Raw genomic sequence first — 23,413 nt, 5'->3', positions numbered from 1 at the left:
CCTATATAGACATAACTTTAATAATAATAATAATTCACAGAGTTCTTCTTGTGTGCCACTTTGCTAAGCGCATTACATGAGTTTAATCCTCACGAGAACCCTGTTCATCCATCTACTTTACTAATGAAAATCCTGAGTCTCAGAGAGCCTCGGTGCCTCACCTGAGGTCACAGAGCAGTAAGAGCTCACGCCTCCCATATCACTCGCTATGTCTATTTTTGAACCGTCTGTTGGCATATCGGTCTCCACCGCTGGACCGCAATTCCCCAAGGAAAGAATATGACAGATTCACCCGTGCATTCCCAGCACTGAGCTCAGGGTGCACCCCGAGAAAGGTCCATTGCCCAGGCCAGCGCTGTGCATGTGGTGGGAGCTCGTGGAGGTTCACTGACAATGAATGTACAGCCAAGAGCCCTCCTCCCGCCCCCATAAAGGACCTAAACTAGTGTCTGGCCCAGAGCAGGCACTTATTTCTATATTTGATTGAATAACCAACACAATATGCATTTGTCTCTCCCTATTAGCTTAGCCTTAACAGCCACAGGTAGGACCACCTGTGAGTTATTCTAGATTAGCAGCATGGCAGAGTTCCCCATGGCAGGGAGTTTAGTAGAAGTTGTCCCAGGTGAAAGAAGACAGGTAGTTTCCCTCCAGGGATAGACGATGAAGCAAGAAACGGGGCAGAATGCTGATGAGGGAGAACGGGGTGGTGAGAAAAAGGAAGCTGGGAGAGGAGAGGAAGCCGGCCATTTATTTCTACAGAAAGAGGGAGCACGCAGGCCCATCTGGAGCAGCCTTCCACCTGCCGCGGTCAGCCAGGAGTGAGCCGGAGAAAGGCAGTGGAGCCCCAGAGACGGGATGCAGTCGACTGCTGCCCGCCTCGCTGTGTCCTTGCCCCAGCCGGGACCCCAACACTGCAACCCAAGGTCACAGGCACCTCAGACACAGCACAGAAAGCCTATGTCTGCCCCTCTCCCCCGACAGGAGGGGAGTAGACCTGGCCCCTAAGGGCAGCGCACTTCACAGGCAATCAAGTTATACAGAAATCTTGGATAACTGGACGACTCTAGGTCCTCAACTTTCATGAGAATCACAAAGCTTGAAGAGCTGCGAAGAGCCACCTGACCAATGCATAGATGGGACCGCCATGGCGGGAAGCGGTTGCCAAAGGTCACACAGCAGGGAGTGGCACACCTGCCTCTCTACTGTCCTTTGAATCCATCTTCCTCCAATTCCCTCTGTCTTTCCCCAGAAGCATTTCATGTTCAGGGCATATCACATTTATCATGTTTTGCAAACTGGGGAAGAACTTTTGCATTTTTTGAGATGTTTGAAGAATCCCACATTCCAAGTGTGAGCAAACACCGCTGAAAGGAACAGGGTTGAGAAGCAGCAGCACAGGAGTTTGGGAAGCTGCCTTGCAAAGCCCTCTTTCCCCAGAGAGGCACTGGAGTTGGGCAGACAAGGAGTGGCTTAGGCATCGGTTTCCATTCTGCAGCAGAAGGCGGAACAGTCTCAGAACAAAGAAAAGGCATTAAAAAAAAAAAAAAAGTCACGCTCCTCAGTGAGGGCTCAAAACAGATTTCAGGCAGAAGTGTTCTGCTTGACCAAAGCAAGAAGCCAGTGTCCAAGGTCTGCTTGGCCTTCCCTCTTCTCTCTCCCCTGGAGGACAGCAAGCCTAGGAAAAGGGCTGTGGCCCAGCCCTTAGCAAGGAGGTTCACGGTCACCTCGGAGGCAGCCAGGACCTGATGGAGCTGAGTGCAGGTGGATGGCCTGTGCCGGTTGGACAGCCACCTGGGCCCGGTGGTTAAGGTTTTTTTTTTTGCTGAAGCACTCCTGGAACCATACGGGACTGGAGAAAATCCTATTTACGGGAACTTCTCTCAGGAAGCATGCTGCAAGCGACTAGAAGGAATGAGCTGCTATGACTCTTCCAGTGGGTGTGATGGGGGTAGGGAAGGTTGGGCATCCTCCCCAAGGGGCCTGCCTAACAAAAAGTGGTTACTGAGTGCCTTTCAAGGAGCGTGGGCCAAGTGGGGTGTGCCAGCTGGGCAGGGCCCACTCCCAGGTGAGGGGGCAATCCTGAGGCCGTCCCAGCGGTTGGGCCCTCCGTCTTTTCCCTCCTCACGCCCAACACAGAGCTTCTCCATTAAGCACACGTTTAAAGAGTTTTGATTTGAAGACACGTCCAGCTGTTGCCTGCCCAGGCTGCCCATATATCTTGGCATGGCCCGGAAGCCAGGCCCCAAACCCTCGGGCCCTTCAAGGGTCAGTCAGCGAAGCCCGCAGCCCTGTGGCGACCAGCGCCAGAAACCCAGCCTACCTTCAGTCACTCACACTGTCCCCCTCACCCCCCAACTGAAAGTGGAGAGACTCCCCAGGGCGTTGAGAAGGCTGTTGCCAACACTCTCCAGAGCCAGCAAACTCTGAAGCTGAGGCAGAAAGAACTTCTTCCTCAGATCAGGAGGAGCTAAGCCTAAAACACAAGAAAACTGAGGAACACAAGTGCAAGCGTGCCACATCCCAGCGGCCACCCCAGTGAGGAGGAAGTGGCCTGGTCTCTGATTGTGACCGACCCAGGATCAAGGGGGCCAGGCAGCCTACAGCCTTGGCAAGTCTCTGTTGAGGAGTAGAAGCTGAGACTGGGAACCAGCCAGCATAGCAAGAGCACCTACTGAATACCGGGCACTGTGCTATGAACTGTGTATGCACTGTCTCATTTAATTTGCACAACAACCTTTGGAGGAGAAACTACTAGCCCCAGATGGGGACACCAAGGCACAGGGTAGTACAGTGACTTGCCCAAGGTCACCCGCCAGCCAGCAGCAGACTGTGACTCGGAAGTCCATGCTGTGCCCGCTGTCCTCCCTCATCACAGTTATTCTTGCCCCTGGCAAGTGTAAAACAAGATAACTGTCGAGTCTGAGATCACATAATGCTCAGACAGGCGCTATTTGAGGAGCTGCCGTCCGCCACCACCCCACCAGCAGGGGCTGTGCAGCAGCCTCTTCCCCACCTCCCGTCCTCAGCAGCCTGCCCCACTGCCCCATTGGGCTACGTATGCATGGCGCGCAGGGCGGCCCTCAACGCAGCAGGAAGAAGCACAAGGCCTGCGAGTTGACCAGCTGGTGCTCGCTTTCCTTTACCCTCTTCTCCCTGGTTCCGGCCAACCAACCACCACGGCTCCCTCTGCAGCAAATCAGACCAAATCCCAACACGGCCAACACGTTCAGCAAGAGAAGGGACCTGAGTGGCTCACAAATGGGGGAATACAACTGTGCCTCGGCCTGGCATCCGGGGGACCAAGGGGAAGGCTGTAGTCCAGCTCCGATCCCAACGCCCTCCACAGGCACGGGACCAGCCGAGGGGGTGCCTGCCCCAGATCAGCTTCAGCTGGGAGTCTCTAATCTTCCCTGACGCTCCAGCCGGCCGGCTCCCAGTCCCCAGAAAACTCCACTTGGCTCCACCCGGCCGTGGCCTGCATCGAACCAGCACGGCTTCTGCCGCAAACGTCTCCTCCCAACTATGTCTGCTTCGGGCCAGTGTTAAACACCAGTGAGCTCACCGTCCCTGGGCACGACCTACACCCAATAGCAGAGGGGGGCCGCATGCCAGGCAGCAGCCGGGAGGCCGGCCCGAACTAGACCTTGCCGTCGGCCAACTAGAGAACAGAACCGACAATTGATGGGTCGTGCTCCGTTTGGCTCTGTCGCTGTCCCTGAGCACCGTCAAACTCGCTCAGTAGATCCAGTGACACGCCAAGGGGGAGAGTCGTTCGAGCACAGGCCTCCTTGCCAAGAGCTTGCTGCCCAGATCCAAGTCCTAAGCCAGGGCTGGTCCCAAGCTCAATTCGGAGGCTCAAGGGTGCAGGCGGGCCGAGGGGGAGCCAGGCAGCCAGGGCTGTGGCCACCAGCAAGGCCCTTACCTTGCTCTCAGGGGACGGAGCCGCCAGCTGTTGCTGCTTCACAATGTTCTCCGACAGGCACCAGCACACTCTCTTCTTCTGCTCGTGCGAGTGAGCTTCCAAGGTGAATAAGCACTCTGCCTTCTGATGTCAGGGGAAACAGAGAGAGGGGCAGTCAGCGCTGCTCCCTGGTTCAGGGGCTCCCAGGACCAAGCCCAAGCCCATCCCTGGGCTCCAGAGGGTGAGGCTGCAGCAGGGAGGGGAGTGACCGCTAAAAGCCACAAATGCACACTAATCCCCGGTGACATCGAGGCAGCCAGACGAGCAGGGAAGCTGGCTCAGGGGCCAGCTGGCAAGCCGTGTGCCCATGGGTTGGGGGAAAGGAGGGAGGCAGCGGTTCCCAACACAGTGGAGTTCTGTGGAGAGCCACCGACTGCGATGGTGAGGTCACCCCCGGGGACAGGCAGCACAAGGCAGCAGCTGGGGGAGCACGTGGGGAACCCAGAGGGCCAAGGTCTCCGCCCCTCTGATGCTCTATGGAGCCAGGACCCCTCCCCGGGCTCACAGAACCCCTCTGCCCCACCTCAGCACACTCATGTGATCACAAGGCCAAGGTCAGACGGGCGCCCAGACAGCGACCCGGCCCCTTTGGAAAGTCCTTGGGGAGCAATTGTGTGGCCTTGTACAGCCCCACTACTGCCTGACACGTGAGCTGGGTCTGATCAACGGCTGTTCAGCTCAACTGAGTGCAAGTCTCTACCACTGCTGTCATTTAAATCTCACTTTGCTATTTAACCTTGTTAAATGCTGCAGTCTTGTCTCCCCAACTAGACTAGAAACTCCCTCTAGGAAGGCCTTTTTCAGCCGGGCCTAGTGCAGTGCTTGGCAAGTGAAGGCCTCAGTAAGCTCTGGCTCCCTGGAGGGACTTCCGGGATGAGGTCAAATCCAGGCCAGCTTACAGGCACCAGGGAGCGGCTGGGACCCAGGGAGTCGGCCCCGCCCCGAAGGAGTCAGAATGTGCTGGGGGCGGAGAGGGGCGGGACAGCATGCCCAGTGTTATCCTCTCCAGGACGCTCTGAGGAGGGAATGGCTAGCTCTTTCTGTCTCCGCTGGAATCTGATTATAACCCCACAGGACTGCGATTAGATTAACTCATCCAAGGCGCTAAGAGCGTGAGCCGGATGGATTGGAACAGAGAAAAAGACAGTGTTTCTACGCAGTCCTTCCTTGTTTTGCAGTTGGACAGGCCTGGTTTGAATCCCAGCTTTGCCACTTCCTAGCTGTCACCTCAGGAAAGCCTGTAAAATGGGAATGACAGTGATATCACCTACCTCCCGGAGCTATTGGGAGGGCAAGCAATAGCCCAGGCCTCAATAAACAGCAGCTATTGTTGTTATTAGTACTTCATTTGTTTAAGAAATATTTATTGAGCACCTATTTTGTGTCAGGGGCTGTAGTAGGCCCTGGGGGTGAAGAGGGAGATAAGAGAGACTGAGTTCTTGCCCTCAGGATGGGGGCAGAGACAATAAACCAATAAACAATTAAACAGTGTAATTACAAATTGTGGAAAGGCCAAAAGGGAGAGGTCCTATCTGAGCCTGACAGACAGAGAAGGACTTTCTGAAGGGGCAGCACTCCAGCAAAGGCTGAAGAGAAAGAGCCAGCCAGGAAAGTGCTAGGGAGAAACTGTTCCAGGCAGAAGGAACAGCAAATGCAAAGGCTCTGAGCTGGGGTGGTTATCAGCATCATCTAACAGCATTTGGGGACATAGTCTACCTGCCATCAAACCCAACCCTCAGGGATGCTCCCCTTCAGGGAAGGGCCACCCCCCATGCTAAGTGTTCCCAGGGTGCCAGCCATTCCTTTCCAGCCCCAAAGTGCTCAGAAGCTGTTCTTCCTAAAAGCATCAGAGGAGAGAGGGAAGAAAGCCCCACCTCTTGGCTTCAGGGAACTGAGTGGATGTGGTGAGGCAATCCTCCCACTTAATAACTGATTCCCTCCACTTCCCAGAACCCCCAGCCCACTGCAGGGGAAGGACACACCCAGCAAAGACCCCAAGATGCTCCAGGGAGAAACCAGGTGGGGCAGGAGCTGACTAGAGGGCCCTCTGCTCCCCGTCTCATTGTGTTGCCCCTGCTAGGGGAGAGTTGGGGCAGGGACTGTGGTCCCTTCCTGCTTGGAAAGGCCATCACTCCACAAATCTGGTCCTGGTCCGAGCCTCCCAGGCCTGCCTCTACCTTTATCTCCCTGAGCCCCAACTTCCTCCTCTCTTTCTGTTCTGAAGCAGGATTCTGCCTTAATAATAATTCCCTTGATCTAAGTATCAATTTTAAAAAGCACCTTCCCATCCATGATCTCAAGAAGGCATCTGAGGCACCAAGGACCTAACCCTAGGCCTGGCTGGGGGGTAGGGCTGGCTGTTTTAGATGGGCACACATTTTGGGGAGGGCCTTGCTCCCAAGGCTCCTCTCTAAGTGTTGCCTAAAGTTTTGGAGGCTGGCCTGGCCAAGAGAGGGAGCATGGAGACAGCTCCCTCCAGGGAGGCTGAATTCCCATCTGCCTAAGTCTGTCTGAATCAGGGGCCCCCGCTGCCTGCCTGGCTGCCCCTGCACGTGAACCGTCTCTCTTGGTCCACTCTGCGATCCGACTGATCAGTTTCAACACCGACAGACACTGTGCCCCCAAATATCAGGCTCCAAGGCCAAGGTTGTCAGCTGCCCTGAAAGCATCCTCACGAAACTCACTCAGAGGCAGGGCTTCCTTGACTGCAGCGTGGTTAGCTAAGCACAGAGCCCACCAGACGTGACAGCACTGGGCCCAGACCTCTGCATTCAAACATGAGCATCCCCAATTCCAACTAGAAACATGGCTCCCCTTGCCTTCTTTAAAACCCCCATCTTGCCTCAACCTCCTTGTTCCTGAATTAATATTATCCTTGTAAAAACTAAAACCTCGGGGCTTCCCTGGTGGCGCAGTGGTTGAGAGTCCGCCTGCCGATGCAGGGGACGCGGATTCGTGCCCCGGTCCGGGAGGATCCCACATACCGCGGAGCGGCCGGGCCCATGAGCCATGGCCGCTGAGCCTGCGCATCCGGAGCCTGTGCTCCGCAACGGGAGAGGCCAGAGCAGTGAGAGGCCTGCGTACCGAAAAAACAAACAAACAAACAAAAACCCTAAAACCTCTTCTACTACAATTTACGTTTGCTCACTTGCTGTGACAGATGTTCTCTCATTTTATTCAATTCTCTCAGTGACCCAATGACATAGGGAGGAAGGAAAAACACAGCTGTTACCGTTTTTCAGATGAGAAAACTAAGGCTCAGAGAGGTGAAGTCAGCAGCCCCAGGAGGTCTGAGGAGAGGAGGGATTCAAAGTCTGTCTTCCGCCTCCTCCAGAGCCTTCGATCTTGCCTCATTTGTTTAACAGTATATGTACATTACAAAAAATGTGAGATCTTCCTCTTAGCTTTTATTTTAAAGGATCAATAAATCATTGGTGATGTCTCTAATGGAGAGTAACTGAATATGAAAAGCTCTCCGCCTGTTAGGAAGCTGACAGAAATAATAGCTACCATTTATCAAGCACTAACCGTGTGGCAGGTTCTGTGCTAAGTGCCTTGGACACAGTATCTTACTGGATCTCATTTAATCATTACAACAACCTTACAAGGTAGGACTCCTCAGCCTTGGTTCAGAGATGAGTATGTGACTTGCTCAATCTTGGCAGGGCCAAGATTCCAATCTAGGTCTTCCTAACCCCAAAGAGCAAACTCTTAAATTAATGGAGCCAGGATCAAATTCCAAGTTAGCGGATGGTCCCTGACCTGTGTGGCCTTTGACCCGACGCCCCTGGTACAGCCAGTCGTGGGCTGCATCTCTCCCATGGATTTGTAGGGGCTGAGGGACACCTGTGCAGGGAAATAGAGGGCCCAGGGCCAAGGACTGCTCAGAACAATCCCACCCACTTGATAACTAACCAGGACCTACTGCTGGGGAACAATCAGAGCTGCTGCCCCCCAGGCAGTTGGGGCTTTCTCAATGCAGAGTGGAAAACTGTCCCGAAATCCTGACTCTCCTGCCCTGCCCTGGTTCTTCTCTGGACACTACCTGCACGTTAGGCAATGAAGAGAAACCACTTGCTGGGAGTTCCAACTAAGACGTGAGTCTGGGGTTCCCCATGAGTTCCAAAACCACTGTTGTCAAGCCTATTCCAGGCCGCAGGGCAAGCAGGGATCTTGTCTTCCCTGTGATACAGACATGCCTCTCGTAAAGAGCAGCCCATTAAGAGAACAGAGAGGCTTCTAGCTGCCTGTGATCTTCAAACACCCAGCCCCTTGGGGTCAGGTCACCTGACACTTTACTGAAATAAAAGGTCCCAGATCAATATCCCTTCATCAATCTTTGGAGGGGTAGGAGGTCACAGCTCCCTGGAAACCAAGGAGCAGAAGTGCTTTTCTCTGGGAAAAATAACCCCAGCCTGGCAGGAAGCTGTCTTGGCATTAAAGAACCTGGAGCCTCATTTCAGGCCCCGCTGCAGAGAACTGGAATCCAGATGGGTGAGGCTGGGGAGGTAAATGCTCTGACTCTTCCCAGCCTGCCTCACAGCTTCTCCTAAGCTGCTCGCTCGGCTCCGGGGAAATGAACTCATGCCGGACCTGAAGGGTCTCCACCAGCTACTTCCTATGCCCGGTGGGGATATGCTGACACAGGGGAGGACGTCAATGCCTTCTTGGACCTCGAGTGGCCATTCTAGGCTGCCAGGGTCCCCAGCTCAGCTCCGACAAGGTCCACTGTCCTTTGGATTCCCTGCTGTCCCCTGAAGCTAACTTCTCATCAACTGTCTTGTCCTCAGGGGTCTGTGTTCACCCAAGGGACTCACCTGAAGCCCTGCACCTCCTATCTTAGCCAGGAACTGAAGGAATGATTTTCCAATCACAAACAACATGCAAATTCCTTCCCAAAATGGTGTACTCCTCTTGGCCAGCCAGTGTAGACCAGGCCTCACCCATAACGTGTGGCCAGTGTAGATTCTCCCACAGAATAGGCAGTTTCCCAGGACTGTTACTGAGTAAGACAGACGAGCAGAAGCAGAGGGAAGGAATGGGTCTAATAAATCCCTGCTTGGAACTGGTAGCAGACTCATATGAGCAGAGGTACAAGGCTGGGATTAGAAAATTTGCTGAAAATTGAAAAAATTTGTATGGCTCAGTGGCTCTCAACTTTTTCATCACCAAGGCCCTCTTTGATTAAACACCTGGTAATGATATTTTATCTCCCGAACCATATCAAGCAATAAGCTATGTGCCCCCATTTTGCTCAGCAAAGGCACACTGTCTAGCTGAGCTTCTCGTCAGACTGAGGTAACCAGTCTTAAGGAATTAAGGAACATCAATCACACGGAGTGGGCGTCACTCCAGCCCAAAACACAGACGCTAGGTGGTTTCTTCCACCTGTATTATCTGGCCCAGGTAAAGGTACAGTTACCTTCAGGCCTTCTGAAACACTGACAAGACCCTGCAGGAGGGGACATAGGTGGTACCTTCTAGAAAGAGAGGAGGAAAGAGGTGGGCACAAGAATCAGGGCGCTCTATAGAGGAAGGACTACCAAGTGAATAGGGTGATGCCTGGCTCTCAGGCCACACCCTCACTGTGGCCCCCTGCAGGGGCTGGAGACCAGGAAGTCCTAAGCAGGAGACCACAGTGTCCTTCTGTCCCCTCTAAGCGCCTTCATGTCCACTGCTCTTCTACACGGAGGTAAGAGACACAGGGGCAGGGGTTGCTGTTCCCATTCCACAGAGCAGGACACTGCCACTCTGGACCTGCCTGGAACCCCTGCAGGAGTTGGTGTGGAGGCAGCATCAGAACCTGCACTAGAACCCGGCCCAACATCTTCCTTCAAGCACCAGGACACAGATCTCTCTCTTCAGATTCAGGGGGAAGGACTCACCTCTGCTAGATACAGCACACAGAATTTCAGGTCTTCTGAAGAACCTTTGAGGGAACAAAAAGTAAGACTTGCTTTAGAACTGGTTACAGAGTCTCAGCTGTTTACTTAAGCACAGCCAGCTGTCTCACCCAGAGGGCTGTGTGTGGTACTTCCTGTATAAAGAAGAAAGGGGCAGGGAAATCTCTGGACGAAAGCCCACTTAATATCTAATTAGGTTGAGATACAGATGTAAGGCCTTTGCCTGCAGGTCAGCCTGACCCAAGGAATACTGAGCTCTCACCCTATGAGAGGTAGCCAGGAGCACCCTCTGGGCATCAAGCAGTGGGGTACAGGGAGCTGTCATCCATCCCAGGAGGCCTCTTCCTTTCCATGTCCCCTGCAATGAGGGACATGGAGGCAGCACACACTTGGGTTTTCTTTTAAACACTCCAACTGCCTTTGCCATTTTGAAATTCAACAAGGAGCCACCCAGGAATGCATGGGCTATGCAGGGGGATCCCCAATCACGGGCTGGGTGGAGCCCAGAGATGGCTTCCCAGCCCAGGCCCAACCCCTCAGTGTGTTTTCCTAGAGCCTTCTCACCCCTGGTCTAGAATCCCAAACTCAAACACTCACCAAACCCTCTCCACCCGGGAGGCAGCTGGGAGGGCCTGTCGCCCACTCCCCGCTCCTCCAGCAGAGAAGCTGAGGCGGGATACCTACCCTAAGGCGGAAGATGATTTGGTCAGCCTGCTGCAGAAACACAAGAGCCAAGAGATGACCCACAGCTGTCAGGGAAGGCTTCCTGACAAAAGGGGGACCCTTCTGAGCTTGAACTCAAGGTGGGAAGAGAGGGCACTCTGGGAGGTGGGAACAGCACGGGCAAAGGCATGGAGATGCAGAAGCACAAGTTGTGCTCAAGGGATGGCAACTGTGAGGTAGCCCCGCCTCCTCCTCCAGGTGGCCTTCCCTGACTGCTGCAGGCTGCTCCTCAGAACCTGGCAGCACTCCCCGTGGGCCACTCATCTGAGCACAGGCCAGGGCTGGTTAGGAACTTCCTGTATTTCAAGCATTCGACCTCACCAGGCAGGTCATCCTTTTTGAGGGAAGCAATCGTACTGCACATATAACGGCAAACACTTAAACTGCCATAGGGGTCTAGAGTACCCAGTGCTGTGTGCCAACCACAGCGCCAAATGTTTCATGTGCATAAACTCGACACTCACAACAACCCCTATGAGGCAGGGGTTATTATCATCCATGATTCATGTGAGAAAACTGAGGCACAGAGGGTGAGTAACATGCCTCAGGTAGAAGGGGGAAGAACCCAGATTTACACCCGGGAAGCCTGGTCCCAGAGCTCACGCTCCGAACCACTACACACCTGCCTCTCAAATGCCCACCACGTAGGCCCTACCCAGGCACCTGTCCCCTCAAGGAAACAGGACTAGTGCTGGGCTCAACGCAGAACCCTCAACATACACCTGAATCAAAGAAAGCGTCAAAATGCGTTGCAAAGTAGAGGTGGCAAGGGAAAAACAGAGACGGTGGGTCAAGCCTATTCCTAAGAAAAGTAGTGAGTGAGGTCCTCACGTGGGTGGAGGCCAGGCCCCCTCGGAGCAAGCATATGGGCAGTTTCCTGGGCAAATCTATCCCTAAGGCCAGGGATGTCAGCCAGAGCTAGATGAAAATAGCTCATAAGTAAATGGGGGTTTGCTTTGGAATTAGAATAAATCCTTCTGCTTCTCCCCACCTAGAGATGGGTTGGGGGGCAGGGGGCAGCCCTGCCTAAGAAGTCCATCGTGTTTAAGAAACCTCTAATTTCAAAGCTTCTGCCAGTTCCTTGCATTGCTGAGGGTGGAGACAAGGGGAGGTGGCTTCTTTTGTTTAAGAAAACACACTGGGACGTTTCCTTGACTTTCTAGAAGCAGACTTTAGTGCCAAGGGAGAAACAAAAAGATCTGTGTAAGAAAATAACAGAATTTTGGGTTTTAGAAGCTGCCAGTGAGAGAAGAGAAGGTTCTAGAAGGGAGGGGAAAGCCAGGTAGATGGGAGCCTCAGGGAGACAGGAGGCCAAGGTTGGGGGATGCAGCCTAAGACATATTCCCAGTGGCGAGGGATCGCTGACGGATCGCCTTGAAACTCTTCTGTGCCGTGACACCCCACCATGGCACCCCTGCGTTACTGCACACCTTCACTGAAATCTGCTCCCCGTCACGGCCTTGTGCTGACAGCACTTTGGGAGAAGGACAGAATGCGGGCAGCGCTCAGCATGGCTCAGAGCCTCATAAATAAGGACAGCAAGGCTCAGGAGCCAAGGGTGCCTGTAAGGAGCTGCAGCTGCAGAAAAGGAGGCTGCAGCGTGGCTGGCCCAGGAGAGAAACCTCAGCTCCACCAGAAATCCTTCCAAAACACTGGACTGGGCTCTGGACTTTCCAGAGTGTGGAAACGGGGGCGGGTGTAAAGGAAAAGGGACAGTGAGGCAGCACACATTCGGGCTTTCCATCCAACACTCCAACCACTTTCACCATTTTGAAATTTAACAAGGAGCCATTTGGTTCCTGGGTGAACCCTCTTTCCCATCAAGGAATGTGGGCCATGGACCATGGGCTATGCAAGGGTGATCCCCAGTCATGGGCTGGGGGGAGCCCAGAGGTGGCTTCCCGGCCCAGGTCTGGCCCCTCTGTCATTTTCCCAGAGCCCTCTCAAGCCTGGTCTGAGATCCCCAAATCAACCAGTTACCAAGTCCTCCCCACCTGTGAGACAGGCCAGGAGGGCTGTTGTCCCCATTTTCCAGATGCAGAAACTGAGGCCCAGGGAAGGAAAACAACTTGCAGAAGGCATGCAGTGGGCAAGTGACAGAGCTGAGACTTGAACCCAGGACTGCCTGCCTCCAAAGCCTGTGTTCTGACCACTATGTCACACTTCTGTCCCTCTCCCGGTTTACTCATCTGTCATTTCACCTGGCCATGCGCTCCGGAGGTGGGAATGTATGCGTCTCTTCCTCTGCTCTCACCCTGGCGGCCAGCACTGAGGTGGGCTCTGAGGAGGTGCTCAGAAAATGTCTACCGACTAAATTTAACTCCAAGGGTACCAGCAGCCTGGACCTAAGCAGCTGAGTTTCCAAGATGGGGCGCCTGGGCTCCTCAGGGTGGATGGTGAACCCAAGAATCAGCTGGACATTTCCAGGCCATCCTGAGAGACCACAGCAGGTCAGGAAGACACACTGTGGGTGGGATACTGGCCACCCGGGAGGCAGAAACACAAAGAACAGCAAAGCCAGTGGGCGGCAGAGGCAGGAAGAGACCACAATGGGCCCCGGCTGACCGGAGATGTCCCAGTTGTTAGCGCCAGCTCTCCGCCTGTTCCCATTACACTGCCATTCAGCCTTGCTGAAGCTCGGGGGAAGCTGGGCAGGAGGAGGGTGGGCAAGGTTTAAGTGGCCACCAGCCGGGAGCCCTGAGGGAGGAGTGCACCCCAGCCCCCAAGCTGAGGCCACGCTTCCCATCTCCCTTGGGTCCTACACTCATTCACCCAACAAACAGTCATTGGGCACCCACGATGTTCTGTGCCCGTGCCCAGCCCTGGGAGTAGGCTTGGCCAGCAGAGCCAAGCACGCATCAGGCATGTCACACAAGGGAGTCCTTGGTCCCTGGGTGGGGTAGATCCTCCTGGGCCAGGGAACTGCCCTCGCCAGCCCTAGCCTGCAGGAAAGGCTGGGTGTGCTCCTCGTTCACCATCTTCTCTGCCTCAAACTGAACTTTCCGCACATGTTGATTTGAAAGAGACAAGAAACCTTAGGAGTCATGAGCAATGTTAATCAGAGACCATCCTGCCAAGAGGAGCTCCAGCTGAGGCCCCAAATGCATCTCTTAAAAGCCTCGCTCAGGCCATTGCTGCTGCAGCGAGTCTCTGGGGGTGCGGGGAGGAGGGCAGGAGTGCGGACATCAGGACTCAGGACACCGGGTCCTGCGGCTCCAACTCCGACAGCTGGAGAGGTGGTCACCGGACTTCTGCAAACCCTGGGACCCCCAAGGCTGTCTCAGGGAGCGGGGCAAGGGCTCCCCACAAGTGCCTGAAAAGACATCTAAGCATTGGAATGTGCACCTTGAGTGCTCAGTGTCTCTGAGCCATTGCCTTCGCTCCCAGCAGCTCCCTGGCTCCATGGAAAGCCACACTCGCTGTGTTTGCTGACTGACACTGCTGGAGAAAGGCAAGACAGTTCGTACCAGAACAACGGCCCGGCCAGCCAGGACAGGCGCGCGCAAACACACACACACACACACGCACGCACACACACGCGCGCGCGCGCGCACACACACACACACACCCTCACGTGCCAACCCAATAGGCTCCAAGGGCTGTGGTCATCTCTCCTGAGCACTGCTGGTCTTGGCCACCCACAGTCTCCAGCCCCAGGAGGCCATGCCCGCACAGGCTGGCGCTCACACGCAACCCGGCACGCGGGAGGTTTCTCTGCCACGCCCCAAGGCCTCACGTCACCCACCCTGACCAGCCGCCGCCCAGTGGAGGATGGTGCTTACCCTGCCTCTCACTTCAAGCCTTAGGCTGGGGCCTCCAGGAGGGGAAGATCCAACCAATTCCCAGCGGACTCCCCGCACCCGGGCTAGGGGTGGAGACCAGACAAATGAGCACTGTCCAGCTTCTCAGAGCAACCTCGGGGTCCATGTGGGCACGTCAGGTCTGGGAGGGAACACACTGGACTGCCCAAGCCTGGTTTCACAGTCAGAAAAACCGCAGCCCAGAAAAGGGAGAAAGGAGCAGCTGAAGCCACACCACACGTCAGCAGCAAAGCCAGCCCAGGGCCTCACGCCCCCAGCTACTGCCCTCGGCTCTTCCTCTGCCCTGTGGCTCCCAACCTGCACCCAATGCTCAGCCAGTTTGAAAGCCCTCTTCCCCCTCCCTCCTTTCAGCAGGAGGCTGAGCTGCCCAGGGTCCTGGGCTTGCAGGCCCCAGACTTGTGTGATGAGCCCGACTTGTGTGATGGTTCTTATAATCAATCAGCCTGTATTACCAAGCACAGCCCCCCACCAGCACCCCTCAAATCTGACTGGGTCCTAGATAGTGGGAGCTGGGGGTGGGCAGGCGTGTGAGTACATGTGTGTGCAGAGGGGTGGGAGGGACGGGAGAATGGGTGTGTAGGGGAAGCTGGGCGTGAGGGACAGAGGGAGGGGCAGGGCAGCGGGGAAGCCAAGGGCAAAGTCACTGTAGCTCTCGCTCACCCCGCTCCCGCAGGTAATGGGGGGCTCCTTGGAATGCCAGGATCTCAGCTGAACTTGCTCAGAGGGCTGTTCCTCCCCATGACCTTGGTCAGGCCCAGCCCATCCTGTAGGAGAGGCTGGCCCCAAGCAAGGTGACTTGCTTTTTCCCCTCAGTGGCCGCAGTGGTCAGTGGGCAGGAGAAAGCCAGAGGCAGAGAAGGAGAAGTTGTAAGCGACTTCCTGTGGGGCTGCGAGAATGGAGGTTCTCACACACCCTGGGTTTCTAAGGAGGAAGAACAGCGGGGGCACCGAGCACGCAGGCCGGGTTTGCAAACAGGCAGGAAGTTTTCCTGGAGCAAAACCCGTCAAAACAGAATTCTTTCACTGGGTAATATTTTCCTCCCTGCCCCTGTCACCCATGCTCAAACAGGTCTGGTGTTGTTTTCATAATCTGGGAGAGGAAATTGAGTCCCTTTCAGCAGAGACCTCAGGCGCCAAACCAAACCACTCGACAGATATTCCCGCTGGTTTCCCATTCCCGAGTGGAGGGGAGGGCACCGTGGCAAGTGTGGGGTAGAGACTCGCTTCACCCTCCCACGTGCTCCTGTCCCGGATGTGTTGCCTGGGCACACAGTGTGGGCCAGCCATTTTGCATAAACGACCTAATTTAATCTTCACAAAAACCTTCTGAGATACTATTGGTGCCCTCACTTACGCATGAGGAAACAGGCTCAGAGAGGTTGAGGAACTTGCCTGAGGTCACACAGGTAGTGAGGGGCAGAGCCAAGATCTGAACACAGGTCTGTCTGAAGCCAGCGCTTTTCCCACTCCACTCCCAAGCCTCCCTGAAACCTCACTGGAGCAGATGCCTCCTGGCAAAGCTCAGGGTGTACAGGGGCCTGCTAGCCTAGACTGGAACGCCAGTGCCTGAGAACCAGACCTAGGGGCACACATCCCATCCATGCTGCCCAGAGCAGGACTCGGGGAGAGCGCAGAGGGAGTCCAGGGCATCTCAGGCATGCACTCACCTTCCTGCAGCTTCACGCTCTGGAGGTAGAGGGGGTTCCTCAGGACGTTGCAGCGGCCTGGCTCATCCTCCTTGGTGAAGAGCAGCAGGTCAGAGTAGGCAAACAGCGTCACCTGCACAGGGAGAGAGCAAACAGAGCTCGCTCTTCTGCTGTCCCGGAGGCCAGAAGCCACAGCCTCCCGCGGGAGCCCAGGTAGCGGGTCTCCACCATCTCGGGCATAACCAGGAGTAGATGCTTAGCGCGGCCTGAGCCAAGGGCAGAGACCTGACCTGCAGTCAAGGCTGCCCTTTTGCCTACTCCTCACAGTCGGAAACATAACAGAACAAAAATCAGCCCTCATCCTCATTCTCCATGCTTCCTGACGGCCTCTGCCAGCCTCTCAACAGCCCGACACCCCACAGGCCTACCTCTCTGACCAAACGCCTCTGCAATCTCCAGCCCAGTGCCCTTGGCTTGGAGCCACCCTTGAGCTGCAGGACGTGCCACATTTGCTTGCATTCTCCTCTAAATGTCCAGCTGAAAGAGCACTGGGCTTGGAGTCAAGTCGAGGCACCTGTCCCACTAAGTAGCCATGAACACTTGGTTAAGTCTGCTGAATCCCTTCTGCCTCAGTTTTTTTTCATCTGTGCAAACAGGGGGGAACGTCCCTGCCCAGCTCCCTACAGGCTTCTTTCACAAGGTCTGTGTAGACAGTGAATTTGAAGCATCATGCAATGTGAGTATTCTTACCAAATTCCTTGTAGATAATTTTAACTGTGTTCACGCACAGTCAGTTCAAGAAAAAGCCAGTTACTTATGCTCCAACACAGACATGCACAGAACTTTTATCTCTTTTATACACTAGCTGCTCCAAAAATAAAGGAGAAAGATATTTTTAGACATTATAGGTAAACCATCAGGCATGCTCAGCATATTTTTATGCTAAGAAAAAATCCACTTGATCCTCTAATGCCAGTAAAGATTACACTGTTCTTTGTTTTGTAAATCCTGCGGTGGCCTTTAGTCAAAAGCAATAAAAACCCTATTTTAGATTCTCCGAAGAAAACAGAATATTATTAATTTTGTGGAATTCCCTTTGAGGTGTCAAAATCTGACATTTCATCTCACCTGGAGTAAGAAGAATCCGCTGGAAGGTCGGCATGCACTACGAAGGGCCACATGAGTGTGTGCTGGATTGTTGACAAAGTTTTAAAAAGCCAACATGTTGACATTTAGCTGTCAGATTGTTAAAGATGACCTAACAGCCCCACCTCTATGACTCTAGCCTATAGAAATACTTACAAGGACATATAAATATGAACATGTAGGGATGTTCTCAGCATTACAAATTTTTGTAATTTTAAAAAAGAACATAAACACCCATTAAGAGAGGATGGATAAACTAAATTATGCTACCTTCAGGTGGGAGAATTTTATGCAACTATTGAAAGAATAAAGTAGAGCCAAGTGGGCAGAAATGGAAATCTGTCCATCATAAATCAAAATAGTGCAATGTCCAAAAAATACCTAGCGTATAATCCAACTTCATAAAACCAAACTGTAAACCTGTCTGTATTTATACATTTTTTAACGTCTAAAATACTCATCATAGTCTTCACTGTGGGGAATGGGACTTGACTTTATACATTTCTGTTTAATTTGCATTAGTTTGCAATGAGAATGTTACTTTTATAATTTAAAAATACATAAGTGTTTTTCAAAGGACTACGTGGCACACAGAGGTTTGAGGGAATCTGGGCCACAGAGACAATAGGGGGCATTCTTGAGCAGGAGGCATTCAGGGCTCTGGCTTATCTAACGGGGACCAAACACAAGGGCTCCTGAACCCTGGGCTGGAAGGCATCCTGGCAGTGACTCTCTCCAAACCCCTTCCCATCACAGCCCTGACCCAGCATAGTCCACAGAAGCCTCCATTTACTGAGCACTTACTTTATGCTCAGTGGATCCTCACTTGTAACTAACATCATTGCCCTCATGTATAGGTGAGGACCCTACAGCACCGAGAGGTTAAGTGACCTGTCCAAGGCTACACAGCCAGAGACCATTGCCCAGGTCTGGATGACCGCAAAGCTCTCACAATATGGTGAGGTAGCAATGTGCCTACAGTTGTCCTGTCCCTGAATGTGAAAGAATCCAAGCAGGGGCCAAAAAAGAGGAACAAAGGAGACAGAAGTTAAGGGAAGGGAAGAAAGTGATCTCAGAGTTCAGAAGGAGTTTAGGGGTTGGTTGTCTGAGGAGAAGTCTTCAACGTCCAGTGAGTGGAAAGGAGAAAGCTCTACACTAGGCAAGCACAAGACAAACCCTCAGGGTCCCCTGACCCACTCAGTGGAAACCAGGAAGTGGTCTCTGGACCCACAGGGAAGCTGGCAGGGGAAGGGTCAGGGGAGATAGTCTGTCAGGAGCCTAAAAATTCAAAAAACAACCCAGGCCCAGAAAGGGATGGATGGATGGCAAGTGGAGAAGAGGCACCAGCAAGGTGAGAAAAGACCCAGGTCGCTGCTCTGGCCCAGATTCCCAGAGCTGAGAATGTGGTCTAGACAGGAAGTGATTAAGGCCTGAACGAAGAATTTCCCCAAAAGCCGGGTCAGGGAAAGGACAGAGCTGCTGCACAGCGGGAGACAGGGCAGAGAGGCGAGGGTGCCAGAGGAGGGCAGGTGGGCCCCTCTTCCGTCTCACCAGCACCCTGCAGGCCTCTCTCCCCGCAGGAGCCACAGCAGCCCACAGTGAAGTGACGCCCATCTCCACAGCCCAGTTACCTTCTGCTTCCCACAGCAGGCCCTGGGGGCCGCCAGCTGTCTTCCCCACACTTGTTCCAAGGACACATCTGTTTTCCCAAAGGCTCAAGAGTCGAGGAATCGCTTGGTTAGGAAATCCTTGAGACTTGAAGCACCACTAATCCCACGTGGTCCTAACCAAGCTTCCTCGGAGGAATCTTGCCTGAGGGCAGGGTTTGCAGCAAAGGCCTTGGTGCCCGAGCGTAAACTTAATGAGTCAGTGTGTAAAGTGAGGGCATGTCTGTCTTGTGCCCCATAGGACTCCTGGAACCTCCAGCACAGGGCCTGGCTCCATCGTAGATGCTCAGTAACCATTCTTTGAATGTAGAAATGAGTCTGTACCAAAACGCTGATTTGATCTCAGGGCGCGTTAATCAAGTTGGTGACTTCCGGGAGGGCGTGTGATGAGGGCAGTTCACGGTGTGGGACTGGATCAGCTCGCAGAGCATGCCCAGAGAAGAGAAGGGACACCAAGCCAAGGGGGAACATTCCATGAACAAAGATTTCTGTCGAGCAACTTTCTACAATTTAGGGCTCTCTGGTAATAGAACCACTGCCGGGAGGGCTCCCTCAGCAGACTCAAGAAGAGGCTGGATGGAGAACAATCAGCTGGAAAGTTACAGGGAAGCAATTAGAATGGACGGCTCCTGAGGGCCCAGCCACGATGCGATTCTCTGAACTTCGCCAAACCCCTCTTGAATTGGTTTATATTTTTGGCCTGAATAACACGACAGGCTACTAACAGCCACATATTTGCTTCCTATCATATTTCAAGAAAAAGAAATGCATTATTTTTCCTTGTGTTCAAATCATTTCTTTCAACCGTCAAAAGGGGTCTCTTAGTTCTAGGGCTCCGAAGACCCACTAGGCAAAGAGCTTTTGGACAGATTTTAACCATCATCAGGCCCTGGCTTCAGCTTATGTTTGTTGGTTTGTTTCTAAACAAACACACCAGAGCCAGCATGGGATCCTGGAAAGAACTGCTGAGCCAGAGAGATCCCAAGTGCTAATCATGGCTCCATCTTTTAGGAGTCTTGAGAACCTCAGGTCCTAGTAAATCTCACTGGAGCCTCAGTTTCCTCATCTACTGAGTAGGGACAAATGTGCCTCTCCTCGGGAAGCTGTGAGAGTTAACTGGGATCAAGAATGGAAAACTTGCACAGTGAGGATAAATAAAAAGTGCTCAAGGTTTGCAGGCTTAATGGTGAGTGAGTAGGGGAAGAAAAGAGCACATTGAGACATATGAATGTATTCCACAGTGGCTGCCATTTCTAACTGCCTCCTTCTGAGTCTTGTGAGTTTATAGCCACACACCTCAGTTTCTTACCTTTGGCTACCTGACTGAGCTCCACCACACACTTATTCACCAAGCATAGCTCCAAAGGACTTCTCGTTCCTAAAACCCAAATCCCCCGCAACAGATGAAGTTTTACTCCCACAGAGGCAATTCAGAAGTTATGCCAAGGTTCTTAAGAAAGTTCCCGAAGAGGAGGTCCAGAAATGTGGTAAGCAACGCCAGTGTGGTAGAAATAATCCTGCAGTCTCCCCAGGGAGCGCCCCTGAAAGACAACGCTCATTTGGAAAATATGAGTTCTGGTCTGCTTGTTTCACAAACAAAACAAAAGCAGCCTGCTTTCGTCACGACTACATAAAATGTCCCAGAATGCTGAGGCTGAAAGGGCCCTTAGAGATCAGCTGACCTCAGACCCTGCCCTTGCTGCCTCAAACACACACACACCCCACTGTTCCGATGGGAAGACTGAGGAAGAAGGAAGAAGTCGTAAGTGAACCAGGCGCGGAGCAAGAGCTGGCTACATGCGTTCTGCCTCCAAGTTTCCTGATCTTTCCACCACCCCAAGCTGTCACTCAACTCAGCCAAGCCACACTGCCAGCTCTGAATCAGGGCCTGATCGGAGGCAAGCCCCCTACCCTCTCTTCAAGGCTCCCAGGTAGCCCAGTCAGACCCCAGAGCTCCAACTTCTGTTCCCAAGTAGATTTAAACTCATGAGACTGAGCCGGAACCTGGCCAGCTCTGGGGATGGTGTGGGCGAGTGAAATCCCCCCAGTTAGAGATAAGCCGGGGCCAGCTCCCAGGAAAAGCAGCATGACCTACACACCCAGGTCTCTGTTGGCAGAGCTAGATCCCAAAGAGAGATCACAGACTTAATCCTCAGAAGAAGATTTTGGATTTGGGTTAATATACACCCAAAAACCCAGGTAACGGGTGCTCTTCTAAAATTCTCTTTGGCTAACAGCTTTATCTTCTCACCCACAAAGTCATTCATCACAGCTGGGGTGAAATGCCATCTCTCCTGCTCCTTAGAGGAAGATGGGAGAAACAGAGGAACGTCATTAGGTGTTGGGAAAACTCTCTAACCATCAAAGATGCACTCTATCGCTTTGAGAGGTGGCAAGTTCCCTATCACTGGAAATATACCAAAAAAAGCTGGGTAGCCATTTGGTAAAGAGGGCATGGAGGCCTTTTCCGGTCTTTTCTACCCCAATTGTACAATTCTGAGACCATCAGGAAGAGAGGAAAGTTAGGGGCCTGGAGGATGGCCGATGAAGCCCACCAGAAACCCCACCCGGGAAATGTGAGTGTCTTACCTCGGCAGCCTTGTTTCTCCCCTCATACAGCAGCAGCTCCTCCGACAACAGGAGGGTCCGGGCAGGGTTACAGAGATCTAAAGGCTGAAAACAAAGAGGACAGTTCAAAGAGGCCTGGTGGCAATGAGGGGGAGGGGAGGGGGAGGGGAGGGGGAGGGGAGGGGGAGGGGAGGGGAGGGGGAGGGGAGGGGGAGGGGAGGGGAGGGGGAGGGGGAGGGGAGGGGAGGGGGAGGGGGAGGGGGAGGGGAGGGGGAGGGGGAGGGGAGGGGGAGGGGGAGGAGGGAGGAGGGAGGAGGGGAGGGGGAGGGGAGGGGGAGGGGAGGGGAGGGGAGGGAGGGGAGGGGAGGGAGGGGGAGGGGAGGGAGGGGAGGGGAGGGAGGGGGAGGGGAGGGAGGGGAGGGGAGGGAGGGGGAGGGGAGGGAGGGGGAGGGGAGGGAGGGGAGGGAGGGGGAGGGGAGGGAGGGGAGGGAGGGGGAGGGGAGGGGAGGGGAGGGAGGGGAGGGGAGGGGAGGGGGAGGGGGAGGGGAGGGGAGGGGAGGGGAGGGGAGGGGAGGGGAGGGGGAGGGGAGGGGAGGGGAGGGGAGGGGAGGGGGAGGGGAGGGGAGGGGAGGGGAGGGGAGGGGAGGGGAGGGGAGGGGAGGGGGAGGGGAGGGGAGGGGAGGGGAGGGGAGGGGGAGGGGAGGGGAGGAGGAGGCAGCCTGCCAAAGCCAGCCACATAAGACTGAAGACCGCTAGCCCTGCCCCAACACCCCAAGAGCCCACACACCCCCTCATACACAGACAGAAACAGAAAGACAGAGACGCTCATCCTGGGCGGAACTGCTGCCGCTACCTTCCCCACCCACCCTCCCACACTAGCTGCAGGAAGTCCAACCACATGGTCGGCCTTTGCCATCCTCCCCGCCCCCAACCCTACCACCCGAGCCCGCCCCAGCTCCCCCACTGCACCGAGCTCCTGGGCGCTCCCGGCCCCCACATTCCCCCATCTGTCCTGTTCATGCTGTCACGCCCAGGCTCTCAGGACGCCTCTGGCAGTATCCTGACAGCCTCATGCCAGATTTGGTCACCTGAGTCCCTTCAAGGCCAGGCCAGTCCCCGCTCTACATTCATAACACACTTGAGTTAACTGAGTCCTTCTCAGCTGTCAGTTCCCAGGGACCAAGTCTCAGCCAAACCTCTCACCCCACCACATGACCCTGCCCCATACCCACGGTGCAGCCCTGCCCCCGCACAGCCTGAAGAAACCTCCCTCAGCCCTGGACTACCCAGCAGGGCTTATCCTCGTGAATGCACATTTATAACATGGCTTCTGGGCACCTGACACCAAGCAAGGTGCTGGAAGAAAGATAACAAAAACAAATGTCAACTACTCACAACAACCAAGATGGATCTTACAAGTAACGTGAGGCAAAAGAAGCAAGGCCCAAAAGAAGATATGAGATATAGTTTCATTAAGCAATATTCAAAAAGAAGTCATTTAGGAAAGCACATATAGGTGGTAAAACTAAAGAAAAGCTATGAAATGATTATCATAAAGTCATGCTAGTAGGTATGTCTCGGGGGGAGGGGGCATCGTAATCAGGAAGAGAGATACACAGCCTCTGGAGTGGTGGCAATGGTCTAGTCCTTTCTCTTAGTCGATATCCGCTTTATAATTACCCGTTAAACTCTGCATTTAAGTGTTATGCCATTTTTGGTGTATATATTTTACAACTCAAAAGTTTTTTATAACTTTTAAAAACTAATTTTTTTGGTAAAAATTTAAAAATGAAAAGTAAGTCCCGTGGATTCCAAGACCTTTGTGGTTACATCCCGAGAAAGAGAAGAGACCAAGAGAAAGGCAAAGGGCAGACCCTGCCCACAGAGTTGTCTGGGGAGAGGCGCGTCACCTGCCAGAGTTGCGTTGTGAGCGTCCTATAAAAGTATGAGTTCTAAGATCCACTGGCCAGTGACAG

The 23,413-nt window shown here is 53.8% G+C and overlaps 1 protein-coding gene across 8 annotated transcripts in view; it reads right to left on the bottom strand.

The window, feature by feature from the left end:
* Positions 1-23,413, bottom strand: part of RGS3 (regulator of G protein signaling 3) — a 127,837-nt gene that overhangs the window by 59,099 nt on the left and 45,325 nt on the right. For all 8 annotated transcript variants that reach the window (XM_089913640.1, XM_089913636.1, XM_089913637.1 and 5 more), the window contains 4 exons: positions 21,459-21,542; positions 16,078-16,189; positions 9,850-9,893; positions 3,926-4,048 (listed from right to left, as the gene is read on the bottom strand). In XM_089913640.1, the coding sequence (XP_089769766.1) occupies positions 3,926-4,048; positions 9,850-9,893; positions 16,078-16,189; positions 21,459-21,542 (363 nt within the window). The remainder of the gene's footprint in view (positions 1-3,925; positions 4,049-9,849; positions 9,894-16,077; positions 16,190-21,458; positions 21,543-23,413) is intronic.

This window comes from Delphinapterus leucas, chromosome 6 (assembly GCF_059928025.1).
Source record: "Delphinapterus leucas isolate spDelLeu-1000000601 "Yukka" chromosome 6, BTC_Dleu_Yukka2, whole genome shotgun sequence".
Taxonomy (NCBI): domain Eukaryota; kingdom Metazoa; phylum Chordata; class Mammalia; order Artiodactyla; family Monodontidae; genus Delphinapterus; species Delphinapterus leucas.
Note: the sequence above shows the minus strand (reverse complement) of the source record. Positions and strands in the feature narration are given on the sequence as shown.